At 42.7% G+C, this 20,303-nt stretch overlaps 1 protein-coding gene and 1 pseudogene across 1 annotated transcript in view; both read right to left on the bottom strand.

The window, feature by feature from the left end:
- The window catches only part of LOC119356567, a 36,318-nt pseudogene extending 22,008 nt beyond the window's left edge, over positions 1–14,310 (bottom strand).
- A 1,869-nt stretch (positions 14,311–16,179) lies between these two features.
- Positions 16,180–20,303, bottom strand: part of LOC119293754 (mitogen-activated protein kinase 10-like) — a 5,919-nt gene continuing 1,795 nt past the window's right edge. Inside the window, exons 3-10 of the mRNA XM_037572122.1 lie at positions 19,458–19,585; positions 19,309–19,368; positions 18,577–18,726; positions 18,323–18,478; positions 17,987–18,198; positions 17,799–17,897; positions 17,063–17,208; positions 16,180–16,983 (exon numbers count right to left, since the gene is read on the bottom strand). Of these exons, the coding sequence (XP_037428019.1) occupies positions 16,571–16,983; positions 17,063–17,208; positions 17,799–17,897; positions 17,987–18,198; positions 18,323–18,478; positions 18,577–18,726; positions 19,309–19,368; positions 19,458–19,585 (1,364 nt within the window). The 3' untranslated portion in view covers positions 16,180–16,570. The remainder of the gene's footprint in view (positions 16,984–17,062; positions 17,209–17,798; positions 17,898–17,986; positions 18,199–18,322; positions 18,479–18,576; positions 18,727–19,308; positions 19,369–19,457; positions 19,586–20,303) is intronic.

Genomic DNA, 20,303 nt, shown 5'->3' with positions numbered 1-20,303 from the left:
CCCCCCCCTTGGCCGCACCCTTCCTTGGAGGAAGGGGCAAGGCTGCGCCCTCCCCCTCTCCCTTGGCCCTATATATAGTGGGGGGAAGGGAGGGCAGCAACACCGAAGCCATGGGCCTCCCTCTCCCTCCCATGACACATCTCCCTCCTCCCGCAGCGCTTGGCGAAGCCCTGTTGGAATCTCGCTACTTCCACCACCACGCCGTCGTGCTGCTGGATCTCCATCAACCTCTCCTTTCCCCTTGCTGAATCAAGAAGGAGGAGACGTCGCTGCTCCGTACGTGTGTTGAACGCGGAGGCGCCGTCCGTTCGGCGCTAGGATCATCGGTGATTTGGATCACAACGAGTACGACTCCATCAACCCCGTTCTCTTGAACGCTTCCGCGTGCGATCTACATGGGTATGTAGATCCACTCCTCGCTCGTTGCTAGATGACTCCATAGATAGATCTTGGTGACACGTAGGAAAATTTTGAATTTATGCTACGTTCCCCAACAGTGGCATCATGAGCTAGGTCTATTGCGTAGTTACTATGCACGAGTAGAACACAAAGTAGTTGTGGGCGTCGATATTGTCAATTATCTTGCCGTTACTAGTCTTATCTTGATTCGGCGGCATCGTGGGATGAAGTGGCCCGGACCGACCTTACACGTACTCTTACGTGAGACTGGTTCCACCGACTGACATGCACTAGTTGCGTAAGGTGACTAGCGGGTGTCTGTCTCTCCCACTTTAGTCGGATCGGATTCGATGAAAAGGGTCCTTATGAAGGGTAAATAGCAATTGGCATATCACGTTGTGGTTTTTGCATAGGTAAGAAACGTTCTTGCTAGAAACCCATAGCAGCCACGTAAAACATGCAAACAACAATTAGAGGACGTCTAACTTGTTTTTGCATGGTATGCTATGTGATGTGATATGGCCAAAAGGATGTGATGAATGATATATGTGATGTATGAGATTGATCATGTTCTTGTAATAGAAATCACGACTTGCATGTCGATGAGTATGACAACCGGCAGGAGCCATAGGAGTTGTCTTAATTTATTTATGACCTGCGTGTCAACATAAACGCCATGTAATTACTTTACTTTATTACTAACCGTTAGCTGTAGTAGTAGAAGTAATAGATGACGAGATAACTTCATGAAGACACGATGATGGAGATCATGGTGTCATGCCGGTGACGATGATAATCATGGAGCCCCGAAGATGGAGATCAAGAGGAGCAAAGTGATGATGGCCATATCATGTCACTATTTGATTGCATGTGATGTTTATCATGTTTATGCATCTTATTTGCTTAGAACGACGGTAGTAAATAAGATGGTCCCTCATTAAAATTTCAAGAAAGTGTTCCCCCTAACTGTGCACCGTTGCGAAAGTTCGTCGTTTCGAAGCACCACGTGATGATCGGGTGTGATAGATTCTAACGTTCACATACAACGGGTGTAAGACAGATTTACACACGCGAAACACTTAGGTTGACTTGACGAGCCTATCATGTATAGACATGGCCTCGGAACACAAGAGACCGAAAGGTCGAGCATGAGTCGTATGGTAGATACGATCAACATGAAGATGTTCACCGATGATGACTAGTCCGTCTCACGTGATGATCGGACACGGCCTAGTTGACTCGGATCATGTAATCACTTAGATGACTAGAGGGATGTCTATTTGAGTGGGAGTTCATAAGATGAACTTAATTATCCTGAACATAGTCAAAAGGTCTTCGCAAATTATGTCGTAGCTCACGCTTCAGTTCTACTGTTTAGATATGTTCCTAGAGAAAATTTAGTTGAAAGTTGATAGTAGCAATTATGCGGACTAGGTCCGTAAACTGAGGATTGTCCGCATTGCTTCATAGAAGGCTTATGTCCTTAATGCACCGCTCAGTGTGCTGAACCTCGAACGTTGTCTGTGGATGTTGCGAACATCTGACATACACATTTTGATAACTACGTGATAGTTCAGTTAAACGGTTTAGAGTTGAGGCACCGAAGACGGGTTTTAAACGTCGCGAAACATATGAGATGTTTCGAGGGCTGAAATTGGGATTTCAGGCTCGTGCCCACGTCAAGAGGTATGAGACCTCCAACGATTTTCTTAGCCTGCAAACTAAGGAGAAAAGCTCAATTGTTGAGCTTGTGCTCAGATTGTCTGAGTACAACAATCATTTGAATCAAGTGGGAGTTGATCTTCCAAATGAGATAGTGATGTTTCTCCGAAGTCATTACCACCAAGCTGCTAGAGCTTCGTGATGAACTATAATGTATCGGGGACATATATGATGATCCTTGAGATATTCGCGATGTTTGACACCACAAAAGTAGAAATCAAAAAGGAGCATCAATTGTTGATGGTTTATGAAACCACTAGTTTCAAGGAGGGAAAGGGCAAGAAGGGATACTTCATGAAACGGCAAATCAGTTGCTGCTCTAGTGAAGAAACCCAAGGTTGAACCCAAACCCGAGACTAAGTGCTTCTGTAATAAGGGGAACAACCACTGGAGCAGAATTACCCTAGATACTTGGTAGATGAGAAGGCTGGCAAGGTCGATAGAAGTATATTGGATATACATTGTGTTGATGTGTACTTTACTAGTACTCCTAGTAGCACCAGGGTATTAGATACCGGTTCGGTTGCTAGTAAACTCGAAATAAAAGGCTGCAGACTAGCTAAAGGTGAGCTGGCAATACGTGTTGGAAGTTTTTCCAAGCTTGTGTGATCAAACATCGCACGCTCCCTCTACCATCGAGATTGGTGTTTGCGTAGAGCATAGACATGATTGGATTATGTCTATCGCAATACGGTTATTCATTTAAGGAGAATAATGGTTACTCTGTTTATTTGAATAATACCTTCAATGGTCTTACACCTAAAATGAATGGTTTGTTGAATCTCGATCGTAGTGATACACATGTTCATGCCAAAAGATATAATATAGTAATTATAGTACCACCTACTTGTGGCACTGCCACGTAAGTCATATCGGTATAAAACGCATGAAGAAGCTCCATGTTGATGGATCTTTGGGCTCACTCGTTTTTGAAAGTATTGAGACATGCAAACCATGTTTGTTGGTAGATATGCATGAAGAAACTCTATACAGATGGATCGTTTGGACTCACTTGATTTTGAATCACTCGAGACATGCAAATCATACCACATGGGCAAGATGACTAAAAGCCTCGTTTTCAGTAAAATGGAACTAGAAGGCAACTTGTTGGAAGTAATACATTTTGATGTGTGCAATCCAATGAGTGCTGAGGCATGTAGTGGATATCGTTATGTTCTTACTTCACAGATGATTTGAGTAGATGTTGAGTATATTTACTTGATGAATCACGAGTCTGAATTAGTGAAAGGTTCAAGTAATTTCAGGGTGAAGTTGAAAGATCGTCGTGACAAGAGGATAAAATATCTATGATATGATCATAGAGATGAATATCTGAATTACGAGTTTGGCACAGAATTAAGACATTGTGGAAATTGTTTCACAACTAATACAGCATGGAACACCATAGTGTGATGGTATGTCCGAACATCATAACTGCACCCTATTGGATATGATGCATACCATGACGTCTCTTATCGAATTACCACGAAAGTTTATGGGTTAGGCATTAAAGACAACCACATTCACTTTAAATAGGGCACTACGTAATTCCGATGAGATGACACCATATGAACTATGGTTTAGAGAAACCTAAGCTGTCATTTCTTAAAAGTTTGGGGCTGCGACGCTTATGCGAAAAAGTTTCAGGCTGATAAGCTCGAACCCAAAGCGGATAAATGCATCTTCATAGGACACCCAAAACAGTTGGGTATACCTCCTGTCTCAGATCCGAAAGCAATAAGGGATTGTTTCTAGAATCGGGTCCTTTCTCGAGGAAAAGTTTCTCTCGAAAGAATTGAGTGGGAGGATGGTGGAGACTTGATGAGGTTATTAAACCGTCTCTTCAACTAGTGTGTGACAGGGCACAGGGAGTTGTTCCTGTGGCACCTACACCAATTGAAGTGGAAGCTTATGATAGTGATCATGAAACTTCAGATCAAGTCACTACCAAACCTCGTGGGATGACAAGGATGCGTACTACTTCAGAGTGGTACGTAATCCTGTCTTGGAAGTCATGTTGCTAGACAACAATGAACCTACGAGCTATGGAGAAGCGATGGTGGGCCCGGATTCCGATAAATGGCTCGAGGCCATAAAATCCGAGAGAGGATCCATGTATGGAAACAAAGTGTAGACTTTGACAGAACAGCTCGATGGTCGTGAGGCTGTTGAGTACAGATGGATTTTAAAGGAAGACGGACAATGATGGTAAGTATCACCATTAAGAAAGCTCGACTTGTCGTTAAGATGTTTTCCGACAAGTTCAAGGAGTTGACTACGATGAGACTTTCTCACTCGTAGGGATGCTAATAGTCTGTTGGAATTATATTGGCGATTACTGCATTATTTATGAAATCTTGCAGATAGGATGTCAAAACATTGTTTCCTCGACGATTTTCTTGAGGAAAGGTTGTATGTGATACAACCGGAAGGTTTTGTCAATCCTGAAAGATGCTAATAAGTATGCAAAGCTCCAGCAATCCTTCTAAGGACTGGAGTAAGCATCTCGGAGTTGGAATGTATGCTTTGATGAGATGATCAAAGATTTTGGGTTTATACAAAGTTTATGAGAAACTTGTATTTCCAAAGAGGTGAGTGGGAGCACTATAGAATTTCTGATGAGTATATGTTGTTGACATATTATGGATCAGAAATGATGTAGAATTTCTGGAAAGCATATAGGGTTATTTGGAAAGTGTTTTTCAATGGAAAGCCTGGATTAAGCTGCTTGAACATTGAGCATCAAGATCTATAAGGATAGATCAAAACGCTTAATGGTAGTTTCAAATGAGCACATACCTTGACATGATCTTGAAGGGGTTCAAGATGGATCAGTCAAAGAAGGAGTACTTGCCTGAGTTGTAAGGTATGAAGTTAAGACTTAAAGCTCAACCACGGCAGAAGAAAGAGAAAGGACGAATGTCGTCCCCTATGCTTTTGTCATAGGCTCTATACGGTATGCCATGCTAAGTACCGCACCTGATGTGTGCCTTGCCACATATCTGGCAAGAGGGTACAAAGGTAATCTAGGAGTAGATCACCAGATAGCGGTCTAAATTATCCTTAGAGGAATAAGGATATGTTTCTTGGTTATGGAGGTGATAAAGAGTTCGACGTAAAGTGTTACGTCGATGCAAGCTTAACACCTATCCGGATAGCTCTGAATAGAGATACCGGATATGTATAATGGAGCAACAATTTAGAATAGCTCCAAGTAGAACAGTTATTTGAAATGGCTCCAAATATAGCGTAGTAGCTGCATCTACAAGATGACATAGAGATTTGCGAAGTACATACGGATCTGAAAGATTCAGACCCGTTGACTATAACATCTCTCACAAGCATAACATGATCAAACCCAGAACTCATTGAGTCTTAATCACATGATGATGTGAACTAGTTTAGTGACACTAGTAAACTCTTTGGATGTTGGTCACATGGCGATGTGACCTGTGAGTGTTAATCACATATCGATGTGAACTGGATTATTGACTCTAGTGCAAGTGGGAGACTGTTGGAAATATGCCCTAGAGGCAATAATAAATTAGTTATTATTATATTTCCTTGTTCATGATAATCGTTTATTATCCATGCTAGAATTGTATTGATAGGAAACTCAGATACATGTGTGGATACATAGACAACACCATGTCCCTAGTAAGCCTCTAGTTGACTAGCTCGTTGATCAATAGATGGTTATGGTTTCCTGACCATGGACATTGGATGTCATTGATAACGGGATCACATCATTAGGAGAATGATGTGATGGACAAGACCCAATCCTAAGCCTAGCACAAAGATCGTGTAGTTCGTTCGCTAAAGCTTTTCTAATGTCAAGTATCATTTCCTTAGACCATGAGATTGTGCAACTCCCGGATACCGTAGGAGTGCTTTGGGTGTGCCAAACGTCACAACGTAACTGGGTGACTATAAAGGTGCACTACGGGTATCTCCGAAAGTGTCTGTTGGGTTGGCACGAATCGAGACTGGGATTTGTCACTCCGTGTGACGGAGAGGTATCTCTGGGCCCACTCGATAGGACATCATCATAATGTGCACAATGTGATCAAGGAGTTGATCACGGGATGATGTGTTACGGAACGAGTAAAGAGACTTGCCGGTAACGAGATTGAACAAGGTATCGGGATACCGACGATCGAATCTCGGGCAAGTATCGTACCGCTAGATAAAGGGAATTGTATACGGGACTGATTAAGTCCTTGACATCGTGGTTCATCCGATGAGATCATCATGGAACATGTGGGAGCCAACATGGGTATCCAGATCCCGCTATTGGTTATTGACCGGAGAGTGATCTCGGTCATGTCTACATGTCTCCCGAACCCATAGGGTCTACACACTTAAGGTTCGGTGACGCTAGGGTTATAGAGATATTAGTATGCGGTAACCCGAAAGTTGTTTGGTGTCCCGGATGAGATCCCGGATGTCATGAGGAGTTCCGGAATGGTCCGGAGGTAAAGAATTATATATAGGAAGTGCTATTTTGGCCATCGGGACAAGTTTCGGGGTCACCGGTATTGTACCGGGACCACCGGAAGGGTCCCAGGGGTCCACCGGGTGGGGCCACCTGCCCCGGGGGCCACATGGGCTGTAGGGGGTGCGCCTTGGCCTACATGGGCCAAGGGCACCAGCCCCTAGAGGCCCATGCGCCAAAGGGACAAGAGGAGAGGAGAGTCCTAAAGGGGGAAGGCACCTCCGAGGTGCCATGGGGAGGATGGACTCCTCCCCCCCTTGGCCGCACCCTTCCTTGGAGGAAGGGGCAAGGCTGCGCCCTCCCCCTCTCCCTTGGCCCTATATATAGTGGGGGGAAGGGAGGGCAGCAACACCGAAGCCCTGGGCCTCCCTCTCCCTCCCATGACACATCTCCCTCCTCCCGCAGCGCTTGGCGAAGCCCTGTTGGAATCCCGCTACTTCCACCACCACGCCGTCGTGCTGCTGGATCTCCATCAACCTCTCCTTTCCCCTTGCTGGATCAAGAAGGAGGAGACGTCGCTGCTCCGTACGTGTGTTGAACGCGGAGGCGCCGTCCGTTCGGCGCTAGGATCATCGGTGATTTGGATCACGACAAGTACGACTCCATCAACCCCGTTCTCTTGAACGCTTCCGCGCGCGATCTACAAGGGTATGTAGATCCACTCCTCCCTCGTTGCTAGATGACTCCATAGATAGATCTTGGTGACACGTAGGAAAATTTTGAATTTATGCTACGTTCCCCAACAGATGGAACCATTGATCGTTACAAAGCTAGACTCGTTGCAAAGGGGTTCAAACAAAGATATGGTATTGACTATGAGGACACATTTAGTCCAGTTGTTAAAGCTGCTACCATACGCCTTGTCTTGTCCATTGTTGTGTCTAGGGGATGGAGTCTACGACAGCTAGATGTTCAGAACGCGTTCCTCCATGGTGTTCTGGAAGAAGAGGTTTACATGAAACAACCTCCTGGGTTTGTAAATGCACATGCACCGCTTCATGTGTGCAAACTTGACAAGGCCTTGTATGGACTGAAACAGGCCCCAAGAGCATGGTATTCTCGCCTCAGTAAAAAGATGCAAACACTTGGTTTTGTTCCTTCAAAGTCTAACACTTCGTTATTTATCTATAACAAGTCAAGAATATCCATATTTGTTCTCATTTATGTTGATGATATAATTGTAACAAGTTCATCTGATGAAGCAATAACAGCATTGTTGAAGGATTTAAGTGCAGAGTTTGCTCTAAAGGATATAGGAGATCTACACTACTTTCTTGGTATTGAGGTCAAACAACACAAGGATGGTCTTCACCTCTCTCAAGAAAAGTATGCAACAGACTTGGTAAAAAAGGCTGGTTTGCAAAGTTGTAAGTCTGCACCTACTCCTTTGTCTAGCACAGAAAAATTGTCTCTTGTTGAAGGAGAGCCTCTGAATTCAGAAAATAGTACAAAATACAGGAGCCTGGTAGGTGCACTTCAATACTTAACATTGACTAGACCAGATATTTCTTTTATTGTCAATAAAGTATGTCAGTTTCTTCATGCACCTACCACTGTTCACATGACTGCTGCAAAACGTATAGTAAGATATGTGAAAAACACGTTGAACATTGGCCTAAGCTTCAGCAAGTCATCCTCTGCACTTGTCAGTGCCTTTTCTGACTCGGACTGGGCTGGGTGTCTAGATGATAGACGCTCAACTGGTGGTTTTGCGGTATTCTTTGGACCAAATTTGATATCTTGGAGTGCAAGAAAGCAAACCACAGTTTCAAGATCCAGTACAGAGGCAGAATACAAAGCATTGGCTAATGCAACAGCAGAGATCATATGGGTGCAGTCAATTTTAAAGGAACTAGGTATAAAAAGCACTAGAGCTCCATGTTTGTGGTGTGATAATCTAGGTGCTACCTATTTGTCAGCAAATCCAGTCTTTCATGCTAGGACCAAGCACATTGAAATAGATTTTCACTTTGTTCGAGAAAGAGTTGCAAATAAGCTTTTGGATATTCGGTTTATTCATTCTCAAGACCAAGTTGCTGATGGTTTTACCAAAGCTCTGCCTACAAGAAGTTTTGAAGACTTCAAGCATAATCTCAACCTAATGAAGTTGTGATTAAGGAAGGGTGTCAAACATGATGATAATATTGCGCATGCATTACGTGTACAAGGAGGAGTTCACCACCGTTGGAAGTAGTTAGTTAGATGAGTATCTTGTAATCTTTATCTTCTCTATCTCTAGCTTTTCTTCCTTTCCAAGATGTAATCTCCTAACCGACTTGTACGCGTATTTGGGCTCGCAACCCCGCTATATAACACGCAACACGTCTGCCAGGATAGGCAAGACGTTTACCGCAAGTCGCACAGCACTTACATTCACTGCAAATAAGAAATGTCAGTATATGTTAAGAAGTCATAGATTATTTAAATTCATGCTTGATTTTCTCAGTATAGCATGGTTGGAAGTCCCTAATGCATAAATACCCATTGAAAGACATTATTCAACTTAAGTCACTAGAAAAATAAATCAAATCTTAGTCAATCTGAATAGTAAATCCAAATATAGTTTTTGGAATATTCTTTAAGCTAATTGAAATATGAGTCTCCCATGCTATCTGAAGGTTCAAAACCAGAAAAGATCAAATCACCTTGAACTCAGTACAATTCTCTTCAGAACTTGATACACTTGCCCCTTTTTCTTTCGGCGTTCACAAATAGCTTCCTGGCATTTCTGAAGAATATCTTCCATACTTATGTTCATTTCATCCAGTTGCTTCTATACGGGCACATAATTATTTCTTCAACATAAAATCTTGATGATATTGCTGAAACAACGATAATATTTGAGAAGTAGGAGAAAATACCTTGTCAAGGTGAATATGGCCAACAAGACAATGTGTTGCTTCCATATTTTGGTGTTGATACCTGAAACAAGACAATGATTCTGAGCCTAGCACCATATACGCTGAAATGTGTAAGAAGTACTCCCTCCGTAAACTAATATAAGAGTGTTTAGATTACTACTTTAATGATCTAAACGCTCTTATATTAGTTTACAGAGGGAGTAGTTACTTATGAATGCTACATACTGGACTGAGAACTCAGTAGCACAGTCTTCTACTTTGGTCCTCTTTAAGCAGGCTTGAACTGCTAGTGATGCTCTTTCCGTGCAAAAATTATTCCCACAAGAGCATTTACTCAGATACAAGATTATTTTTTGGTCATTTTCATTTCGAGAGCTAGCTCTTGTAAGTAGCACTTCCTGTAAATTCAAAGATCAGGAGTCAAAACATGTGAACTGGAGTCTTAGATGGAACTGTTCAATTGAGCCTCTTACCTTCATCGAGTCCCAGGAGGTCATGTTGTTCTGATTTGGATCTAACACCACCTTGTATGCAGCATTTGCAACTGCAGTGGCTGCCAAGATACCAACAGGATCTCCTGGTGTCACATAACTCGATGATTCTGTCGAGTCAAACTCAGCAACTGAATTTCCACACGAGTTTCTTATGGTTCCATCATAGCATGCTACAACATCTCGGAGCATTGCAATCATGTCCTTGAAGAGAGTGCCCGGCTCCATTAGTCCTTTAGATGCGTGTATTATCTTCTCCCTTGCAGATATCGAATGGAGTAGGTCCTCATATGGGTTCAGTCCCTTGTAAAATGAGCTTCTGATAAAACCATGTGCCTCCAAAGGATGGCCACCGTTGCTGCTGCTGCCACATTTGCTCAGTGACTTGGATAGGCAATCCTCCACTAAGCTGCTAGAGTATAATCTTCCGTTGCACTGCAGCTGAGTTCCCAAGAAACCAATCTGCTCCACTACTTTGTTCATGGCAGAGTCACTCTTTTGATCAACCAACAAACGAATATCAGAAGAAGAAGCGATGAAGTCCACAATTGGTTTCCGTAACTTGTCAAGATTAAGTGCCTTATGCTGAATCATCTCTGGTATTGAATTTTCGACAGTGAAGTCTCTCAGATTTATACTGAAGCCATCAATAGATAATGATTCCATCAGCAGGGGCTGCAGAAGATTCAGAAATTCTACGGCCTCCTTTGGACTCATCGTTGACAAAACTGATGAGATGGTGATTGTGCCAGTAACCAAGTCTCTGACTAACATTCTGTTCTCCTCTGGCAGTAATGTTTCTAGAATCTGAGCAAAAGTCCACTTTGGTCCACCTGATAGTTGCTTCTTGGGAATCAACCCTCCCGTGAACATTGCATTTATAAGTTGAAAGTTCAGTTTAGCACTGTGAGAGCTCACCAGCTGCTTCTCCACCGTGAAGAGCTCTGTAGCTTCAGCCCTTGCTGACACTGACCTTGGGAAGAATATGTGGACACAATCACCATCGAAATCAGCTCCAAGTGGTCCACATATGAGTGGGTTGATCTTGATGGTGTGATCACTATGAACATGGGCATACATTCCTTGGACTGAGTGCTTGTCGGTGCTTGGTGGCCTATTGATAAATACAGTATCTCCATCTAGAATTCTGCGGTTGACCGTTTCACCAACCTTCAGCATGATGCGTTTCTTATTTGCTTTCCCCACATCCAAGGAGTGCGTGATGGAATTAGCATCTTCATGTGTCAGACAAAGACCTCTATCCAGCATGCCTTGCAGCTGAGCAATGTTGTACTCTGTCACATGCACTTGTACCGACATCTGTCTTGCTACTTCGTCAGGCACTCCTACCACATTCATGGGAATGTATGTGTCACCCGTGATCACACCACGGCATGAAAATCTTGACCTCTTGCTGATACAGAGCGACTTCATCTTCTGCTGCCATTGTTTTGTTGCAGGCTGACTTGTGAAGGTGACATCTTGAGTTGAGGGCCCTTCAAAAGATATATACATGAAGACACGTTATCAACATACAGTTATTTGAATCTTCTCCATTATTTTCCGAACCTAAGAAACAGAGGAACAAAATGTGAGTATCTCCTAGTAGTTCCTATTCATTAATTCTTGAAGTATTTATTGATTTGTCTCACTGTGACCATTTCTAATGCAAAGTACAGCAACAAAGTTCTGAGGATTTTGCTACGAGGGGAACAATTCTCTGTCTAGTACTAGCTAGTACCTCTTCTGTGAATAAACGGCGGCAGTGAGATCTGCCCTTTGTGTGAACAAACTGATCGAGGAAGCTCCAAAATCCCTCTTCCAGTTCTTTCCTGGATGGCACTCTCAGTTCCAAGGTAAGGGCTCCATTGGGTTTCTCGACTTTTGCAACATGTAGCGGTGGGAGATCCTAGAAAGAGAGGATTGCAGAATTTGGCAAAAGAAATAATAGTGGCTGGTTAGTTAGATAGAGGGATTAAGAGAAACAATAGTCCAATTAAAATAATAAACCATGGCAAAACATAATTAATTGGTGCTTGTACTGTACACATGGCATGCTCCTCAGAAACCTACAACTAGGAACTAACACCAGCCAGCCACTAATAACTTTGACTGTAAGCTACTAATAACTTAACTAAGATACTAATAAACCTACAACTAGGAACTAACACCAGCCAGCCACTAATAACTTTGACTGTAAGCTACTAATAACTTAACTAAGATACTAATAAACCTACAACTAGGAACTAACACCAGCCAGCCACTAATAACTTTGACTGTAAGCTACTAATAACTTAACTAATAGTCTTAATTTGAGCGGATATTTGTACTGTTTGAGGGTTTGGGTAATGTGGTGGAATTTAGTGATAACAAATGTGTAGGATACTGTACTATGTGTGTTAAGCAAAGCATGACAGACAATAGTCTTAATTTAATTGGCTACTGAACTATGCGTGTTAAACAAAGCATGACATCTGCTTCCTTTTGAGATAATTGATACTGTAGGTGGTGATGCATTCATTTTAAACTCTACACCTGTTGTTTTCAAGTTGGAGCGGAAAACTTTCTGGCAAAATACATGTTATGCTAGGTTCACTTGCATATTTCAGCTCATCATCTTCCGGCTAATGCCATCTCTGCTGTAGCAATTTTTGGGGAAGAAGAAGCACCATCACCGTTTCATTTATTGATGTATCTATCAGTCGATTCGCCTACCTTGGGATCCTTTCAGGGAATTAGAGTAGACAACATATGTAAGTTCATATTATGAAGACCAATCAGGCCCTACTAATGCGATCTTAAAGGAGACTTTAACAGTCTGGTCTTCTTCATCAGTTACCACTTAATTACCTGACAGTATGAACATGAGGTGAAGTCGCTCTCCTTTCCCTTGCTTTTCCGCTTCTGTTGCGAAATTGAGAAACTCTGTATTAATACTGGCATCTAAACATCACCGATCAAAGTACTCCTGGGCTGGGCAGGGTTTAGTTTCTGCATGTAGTACCTTGCAGTTCTTGAACTGGAGGCAGCTGACGCAGATCATGTTGAGTATCTTGGTCAGCTCGGCAATATGGCTCGGATGGTAGACGGACACGGGCAGCTTGATGAACCCGAAATGACCTTGAGCCAGCCATGAGAAGATGAGTTTGCCAGAAGAAAAAAATGAAGATGCAGCATGCACACATATGGGTACTGTCTCTGATTCAGAATCGTATGTTCCTATAAAGTGATCTAACCAAGGTCTAGTTATGCTATGTTCAGTAAACTGACTTGGCTGAACATTTTCCAGGTGGAAAGAGAAGCTATTGTTGCAGCCAAGTTTTTTGAGTATCACACAAAGCTCAGGAACACGAGGCATCTCTCAGTTGAGATAAATGCTGCTGCAGAATTGTTTTTACCAAAAATGTATAACACTCAAGTGAGTACTCAGCTCAGCTGTGACCATATCATATCCAGCTACCTAGGTAACTAGTTATTTTGCGATAAATTGAACTTGTTTGAATACCGTTCAGTTTGGTTTCTGTCTAGTTTCAGGAGCCTGAAAAATTGTCCCAAATTCAGTTCACACACACTGACTAACTGACTGAACCATGTTTGGCAGGATTATCACACACTGACTAACTGACTGAACCATGTTTTGCAGGATTATCACACACTGACTGAACTAGCTAGCTGACCAAAAAAGTTTTAGCTGCATGTCCGTAGTGCCACTACTGTCTATATTCATCACTTAACCGAAGAGACACTGTTGAAGAAAAATCAATCAATTACCTTCGCATTTGGCGAGGTCCGTTGCGCCGCAGGAGTCGCAGCAGCCGAGCTGCAACGGCAGGCCCAGCGCCCGGTTTGCGGCCAGCTGGCTCGGGTGCGTCACCGGGAACTCCTCGTTCATCGGCTGCGCCCTCACCTGCAATGCAATCGTTGATTAATGTTGTTAATTAATTTGATGATTGCTTTCTTTGTGTCCTTGTGTAGGCAGTGCAAGATGAAGAACAAGGAGGAGGAGGAGATGAAGACGCCATGGCATCAGTGGCGATTCCACTAGGGGGGCTTCAATAGGCTGATGCCTACCCTCCAAAAATCATATTTCAGCTAAACATGCAACTTGAGAATTATACTGAGGTGTTTAACATGTAAACTGCAATGAATTTGCTCGGTAGACTTAGAAACTTGATGTTTTGAGCCTACCCTTCAATTTTGTGCAAGATTCGCCACTGCATGGCATGGTTGTTGGAATGAAGCTGGGCAGAGTGATTACCATCTCCACGTTGGAGGCGACGGCGAGCCTGATGCAGGTGACGGTGTCCTCCGCGACGAATGCAGGGTCGTCGCCGGTCTCCATGGCTGGCGCCGCCACAGTGCTCGGGGACCGATGGATGGATATATGGATGGATGGATGTGATGAAGCGCGCGGCTGGCCGGCGGGAAGAAAGTTGGGTGAGAGTGAGAGCGAGGGAGCTGCGCTGAGCTAGTGGTGTTTGTCACTCACCGGGAGAGATCGAACTCCGCTGATATTAACCGCAAGTAAGGTAGTGCACCCAACACGTACGTACGTACGTTGGGAATGACATGTGCATGCACGCTTGATCGATCTTTACCCAGTGAACGAAATGAAAAAAAGAGAGGTTAATTCTCTCTTTCTCTCCTGTCACGTTTTCCATGTTGAGATGCATGAGAGAGATGGGCGTGGCGATTTTTTTTTTCATATATGAGGAAAAAGTATTTGGACGACTCAGATAAAACAAATAAATTAATTAAGGTGACGCCTAGTTCTTATTCCTCTTGATCATTTTCTTTTTGCGGGGTTGAGAAGGGTCTTAAAAAAAGAAGGAACACGGCCCCAAAATGAACTCTGTATGAACAGTAAAATCAAAAAAATGAATAAACATTCAAAAAAGAATTCTGATTTTTTTAGCAAATCATGGACAAATGTTCCGAATGCTTGCCAGGATTTCCATGAATGTTAGCCCATGATGAAACTTTGCAATTGCAAGCACTAAGAACATTTGTCACTGTTGCTACAAATAGAATTCAGATTTTTGTTTTTTTTTTTGGATTTTACTGTTCAATCAAACTCATATGAGCTCGAGCTCAAATAATTCGCATCCGGAACATGACATATATACTCATGAGAGTGATGGTCAGAGGCAGTGGCGGATCCAAGACCCAGGCCGAGGGGGCCTGGGCCTGAGGCATGAAGTAAGTACTTCGTTCGATGTAGCATCTCGGGCACTTTAGCGGCACTGTAGTAAGCCCGGGGCTTGGCCCAATCCTGGCTCTGACCCTGGTCAGAGGAGTACACCACACCACTCCTGACCATCGCGTTGATGCACCATGCACCCTATATTTTTCTGTACAAATGGGATCCACGAACATATGAATCCCAAAACAAAAGAACCAGATATTACAACTTTACAAGCCTGAGATCTCATAACTTGTTGAATTTCTGCATTCTTAATCCTAAGAATGTGCAAACAATGTCAGATGCGCATCCATGACATTAGAGTTAGCTGGCCGCTTGGCATGACATTAGAATTGCACATATGTTATTTGTGGAACTATGTAATATGTAACTGGTACATTGAAGATCTAGAAACCAGAAAACAAAAACAAAACTATACAAATTATCCGGGCTAACCCTACCCTCGCCGCCGGTCGACATCGCCCGAGGCCGCACCGTCCCACCCCGCTCGCTGGTCACTTATGAGCTGCTCTCCCTCCCCATCTCTCTGTCTCCTCTGTTCTCCTCTTCTCTGTTACTCGATTGATGCATATGAAGGCTTGGATGGCTAATTATTGACGGATGTCTATGTATGCAAATGGGCTAATAGTGAATGGACGTATTTGGATTGATGTGCTAATGGTGAATGGATGTGGTTGCTTAATGTGCTAACAGTGGGTATTTTTTATGAAAATGGTGAAATTTTGATCTCTGTAGTTGCTGTTGCTACTGTCAATGCAATTTGAGATAGTGATATTGGCTATGTATGTGATACTGTTTCTAAATATAAGACGTGTGTTGGTTCATTTTAAACTGCCAAAACATCTTATATTTTAGGAACGGAGTTAGTAGATTACAATTTTGACATGAATATTTTAGATGGAGGAAGTCAAGGGGCCCAAAGCAAATTTATTTTGACATGAATATTGTAGATGGAGAAAGTCAAGGGCATTGCAGTTTCAGTTTAAGGGCACTATTTTTTCGAGCAAATGAATCATATGATGATGATCAATGGACCATCATCCCTTTAATTAATTAATCAGTCTGTTGGATAGTAGCAGTAGCACAGTACAAACTTCATTTCTGTGTTGAGTTGGCCTGTCTCCAGCCGGCCGCTAACCGGCTAATTAATTTTCATTTCCACCTAAATAAACAGCTCGTCTGGCCACACCCGTCCACGGTCCACCCTCCGTCTTTTTGTCTGTAGCCTAGAGACGACATGGAACAGGATTTCAGACCTACTATTTCTGTATGCCTTCGTCGTCGTCGTCGTCGTCAGACGATCCTCATCCGCCAACTTATTTCAGGCCAATGCCTCCCTCCGGTTGCTACGGTTCCGGCCGAAGTGTCTAGAGACGCGCCGCTGCCATCTTCTTAGACGCTAGTAAGTCGTCGGCATGCCAAACGGGACGGCGCCAACCTTCCTGTGGGCGCTGGCAGTGCCAGCCGATGCTGCGGCGGCGGCGACGATGCCGTTGAGCGACCGCGTGTATATGTCGGTGGTCTCCACCGCCAGTCTGTCCAGCGGACCGTTCTTCTGCCCCGCCGGAAGGTGGCGGTAGGGGGGTGCTCTCATGGCTGGAGCAGCAGCAGCATTCGGCGCTGTGCCTTTGGTGTACCCACCACAGGCATAGCCCCCCATGGCCTGTGGTATCCCAGCACCAGCAGGTGCTTGATGCTGATATTGCCCATACATTTGTGGGATCTGCTGCTGAGGAGGGCATCCTGGGCTAATCGTCGGCCTGCTTGCCGCGTCATAAGGTAACGCTGAACCAGCAGCTCTCCGTGAAACCACTGCAAAATAAGCAAGTCTGACATTAAGTTCCGAGTGAATGCCGACAAAATATGTATAGCAGAATGAACGCAGACGCACCTGCTTGTGCCGCATGTGAAGCCTGAGAAGCACCGCGACCGTTCCCAGCATACCTCCCTGTCTCCGAGGAAGTCTTGCTGCAAGGCTTGCCAAAGAGCGGCCGAGTGTCCTTCGCGGAAATTGGAGCCGAGTGAACAATAGTGGACCTGCAAAAACAAAGATGCTTATCAGCAATAACGCAGGCTTACCGTACTAATATAAAACATATAATGATGAAAGGCATACAGGTGTGCTAACTGAGTGGCAAAAAAGCAACCAAATTATGAAATGGGTCTCGAGTATCAACATTCTGAACACAGACTGATTAAGCCCTCACTTACATTTCGAACAGAACCTCGACTAACAAAGTGATGATAAAGTATCGCACAGGACCTAACAATCAGATCCGATAACCTACATATATCAATTGTAACCCCAACTCCGTTGAGAAAACCGGGTATTAATTTCCCACTAACTTCACTCTCAAGTTTAAAATAGATTACAGTAGTAGATCTTTGAACTCCTGTCACTTCACTTCACTCTCAAGTTTATATAGCCCGGTTCACTATCCAGATAATCAACTCATACCAAGTTCATAACATGATAATTATCCCATTATTTGAAACTCAGCCCATCTTAATATGAAGCAAAGGAGCAGTGCACTTCAAAGTGCGCCATTAGCAAGTGGTTTGATTACGTGCCAGTGATATGGAAGGAAAAGAAATGAACACAAGACAAGAGTACGATGCAACATTACCTAGGAAGAGATGCGTGTTTTCTATCTGCTGGGACTACAGGGCCACTACCATCGCTTTCTTCGAGATGAGAGAACTGCTTCTTAAAATGATCGACAGCACTGACAAACATAACCAAGAAATATTGCGGTCAGTAAGAGTTGACACAGCAAACAGAAATGAGGGAATAGAAACATAGAAAAACTAAAACCTTGGGTAGAGAAAGGTTGTCCTCTCTGTGCCATCTACGTAGCTCTTCAGTAATTGCGGATGATATTCCAATATCTCCTGGAATATCAGCTCCCTTATATCATCCTTTGACACTCTGCTGTGCTCAAAGTCAAACTCCATTTTTCTGATTGGCTGACAGGATGGTTCTCTCTCTGGCTTGGAAAGGCCTCTAAAGTATGGATCAGTCAATGCCTGACAAAATACAAACATTGAAGGAAACATTACACCTTAGTCCATACAAAGATAACAAACTAATGCTGCAAACAGAGAGAAGAAACCAAGGCATCAGAAAGACAAAATAACACCATAAGACTACCTCTTCCGCAGTTGGACGGTCTTTTGGATCAAAGGCTAATAGCTTCTCCAAGAGTTTTACTCCCAAAGGATCTGCATTAGGAAACTTCTGAGAAAATGGGACCGGGTCTTTCTTTCTCATACTGCTCAAGTACCTTCTTGCTTTCTCGTTTCGGACCTGGGAAGGAACAAAAACAATAGTCAAATATTGGGCTCATCGAATACATTTACCAGACAAACTAAATATATAGTCTCCTCCTGAATTTAGTGTCGTACCCGAGAAATTGTATCCATTGAAGGTGTGCCTAGAAGATCAGTCATCAAGTCTAACTGATGGACAACATTTTTACCAGGAAACAAAGGCTTTCCTGTCAGCACCTCAGCAAAAATACACCCAATGCTCCAGATGTCAATGGCAGGTGTATACTGCATTTTGGTAAACAAAAGCCAAAAATAGATTAAGAACATGCATCTGTCAAAATCCTGAAAACTACTAAAGATGCTTTTACTGTTCTCGAATGTAAGAGAAGTTCACGTGTAAGTCAAAGTTACTATTCAAGAGGAAAGTGATCGAGTATTCGTGTAGAACATAGGATGAACAAATGTTAAGATCAATTCATGAATGAAATTAGGTCACAAGATACAAAAGGATAGAAATGACAATGAACAGATCTAATCTATGATAGATGGAGAAACCATAACAATAAAGCATAGGCTATTTACGACTTTGACAAAAAAGGCAAAACAATAAAACATAGGATGAACAGGTACATAGTGCATTTTAATTTTCACCAGAAAACCTATCATAAGAGAAGATGAAAGCAAAGACAATGATACAGAACCATAAATCATAAACCATTTGCATGTTACAGCTCACAGTTCAATCAACTCATGCTAGAACAATTGTAAGCATGTTCTTTCTTACACTATAAGCCTGTCAACAGATTAAGAACCTAGTTCTTTTCTTCATTTTTTAATAAGCACAAAGCCATGAACTCTAAACCTCACCTTTGTGAAGAAGGATCCGCAGAGCTCTGGAGCTCTATACCATCTTGTTGCGACATAATCCTGCAAGGATTATGCATAATATCTATAAATTATGATACTTCATAAAAAATCTGCTATAAAAAACATAAATTGAGTTTGTACTAACATACCGTCCAGAAGACAGTTGTTGGGGTGTCGTTGAATGCAACTCGTGCTAGTCCAAAATCACATATCTTCAATTTGCAGTTAGAATTTGCCAAAATATTCTTGGGCTTCAGGTCACGATGGTAAACACTAGCTGCAGTCATATGAAATCCTTATCAGCAAAAAAAATAAAGTGGTGATAAAAATAGAATACGCAATCAAGTAACGTTTTCTACAGTATATCACTAAAGAGAAACATTGGGGTGCAATTTCTGGTAGTATCAATTCAATACCATGACAAGCTTTGTGATGGCAATTAAGTGGAAAAGATTTCCAACAAGCAATCAAATTACAGAGTCTTGGCTAGAGTGCCTACGATATAAAGGGATAAATAATGAACAAAACACCAAAATATTTCATTTCAAGAGGTGAACAAAGGTTGAATCAGATATGGACTGGTACTTATCTTGACTGCTACTCCCTCCGTTTAATAATTATTGTCGTTATTTTAGCTACGGGATGATCTATGGCCTCAAAGGAAAAAAAACACTTTGAGGAATTCAGAGAATGTAGGCTAATATCTGAATAGATGTAATATGGTCATATTTTAAGAATTGTTGATAAGGGATGATACGTATCTTAAAGATGTCTCTGTAGCACAAAGCAAACGGAGAAAGATGCAACTGTAGATTGAGAGATGATGATACACAGGATTTAATATCAAATGATAAACCCTGTTGTTAACTTGGTTGACTACACTCGAAGCAAGTCACATTTTGGTACTTAAAGTATCAACTGTTACTGAGGATCTGTTGACTAAACCGCAGTGTATATTATCTAGTTCTGCACACTGAGGAAACCATAACTGACCC

The sequence above is a fragment of the Triticum dicoccoides genome, chromosome 1A (genome assembly GCF_002162155.2).
Source record: "Triticum dicoccoides isolate Atlit2015 ecotype Zavitan chromosome 1A, WEW_v2.0, whole genome shotgun sequence".
Classification (NCBI taxonomy): Eukaryota; Viridiplantae; Streptophyta; class Magnoliopsida; order Poales; family Poaceae; genus Triticum; species Triticum dicoccoides.
Note: the sequence above shows the minus strand (reverse complement) of the source record. Positions and strands in the feature narration are given on the sequence as shown.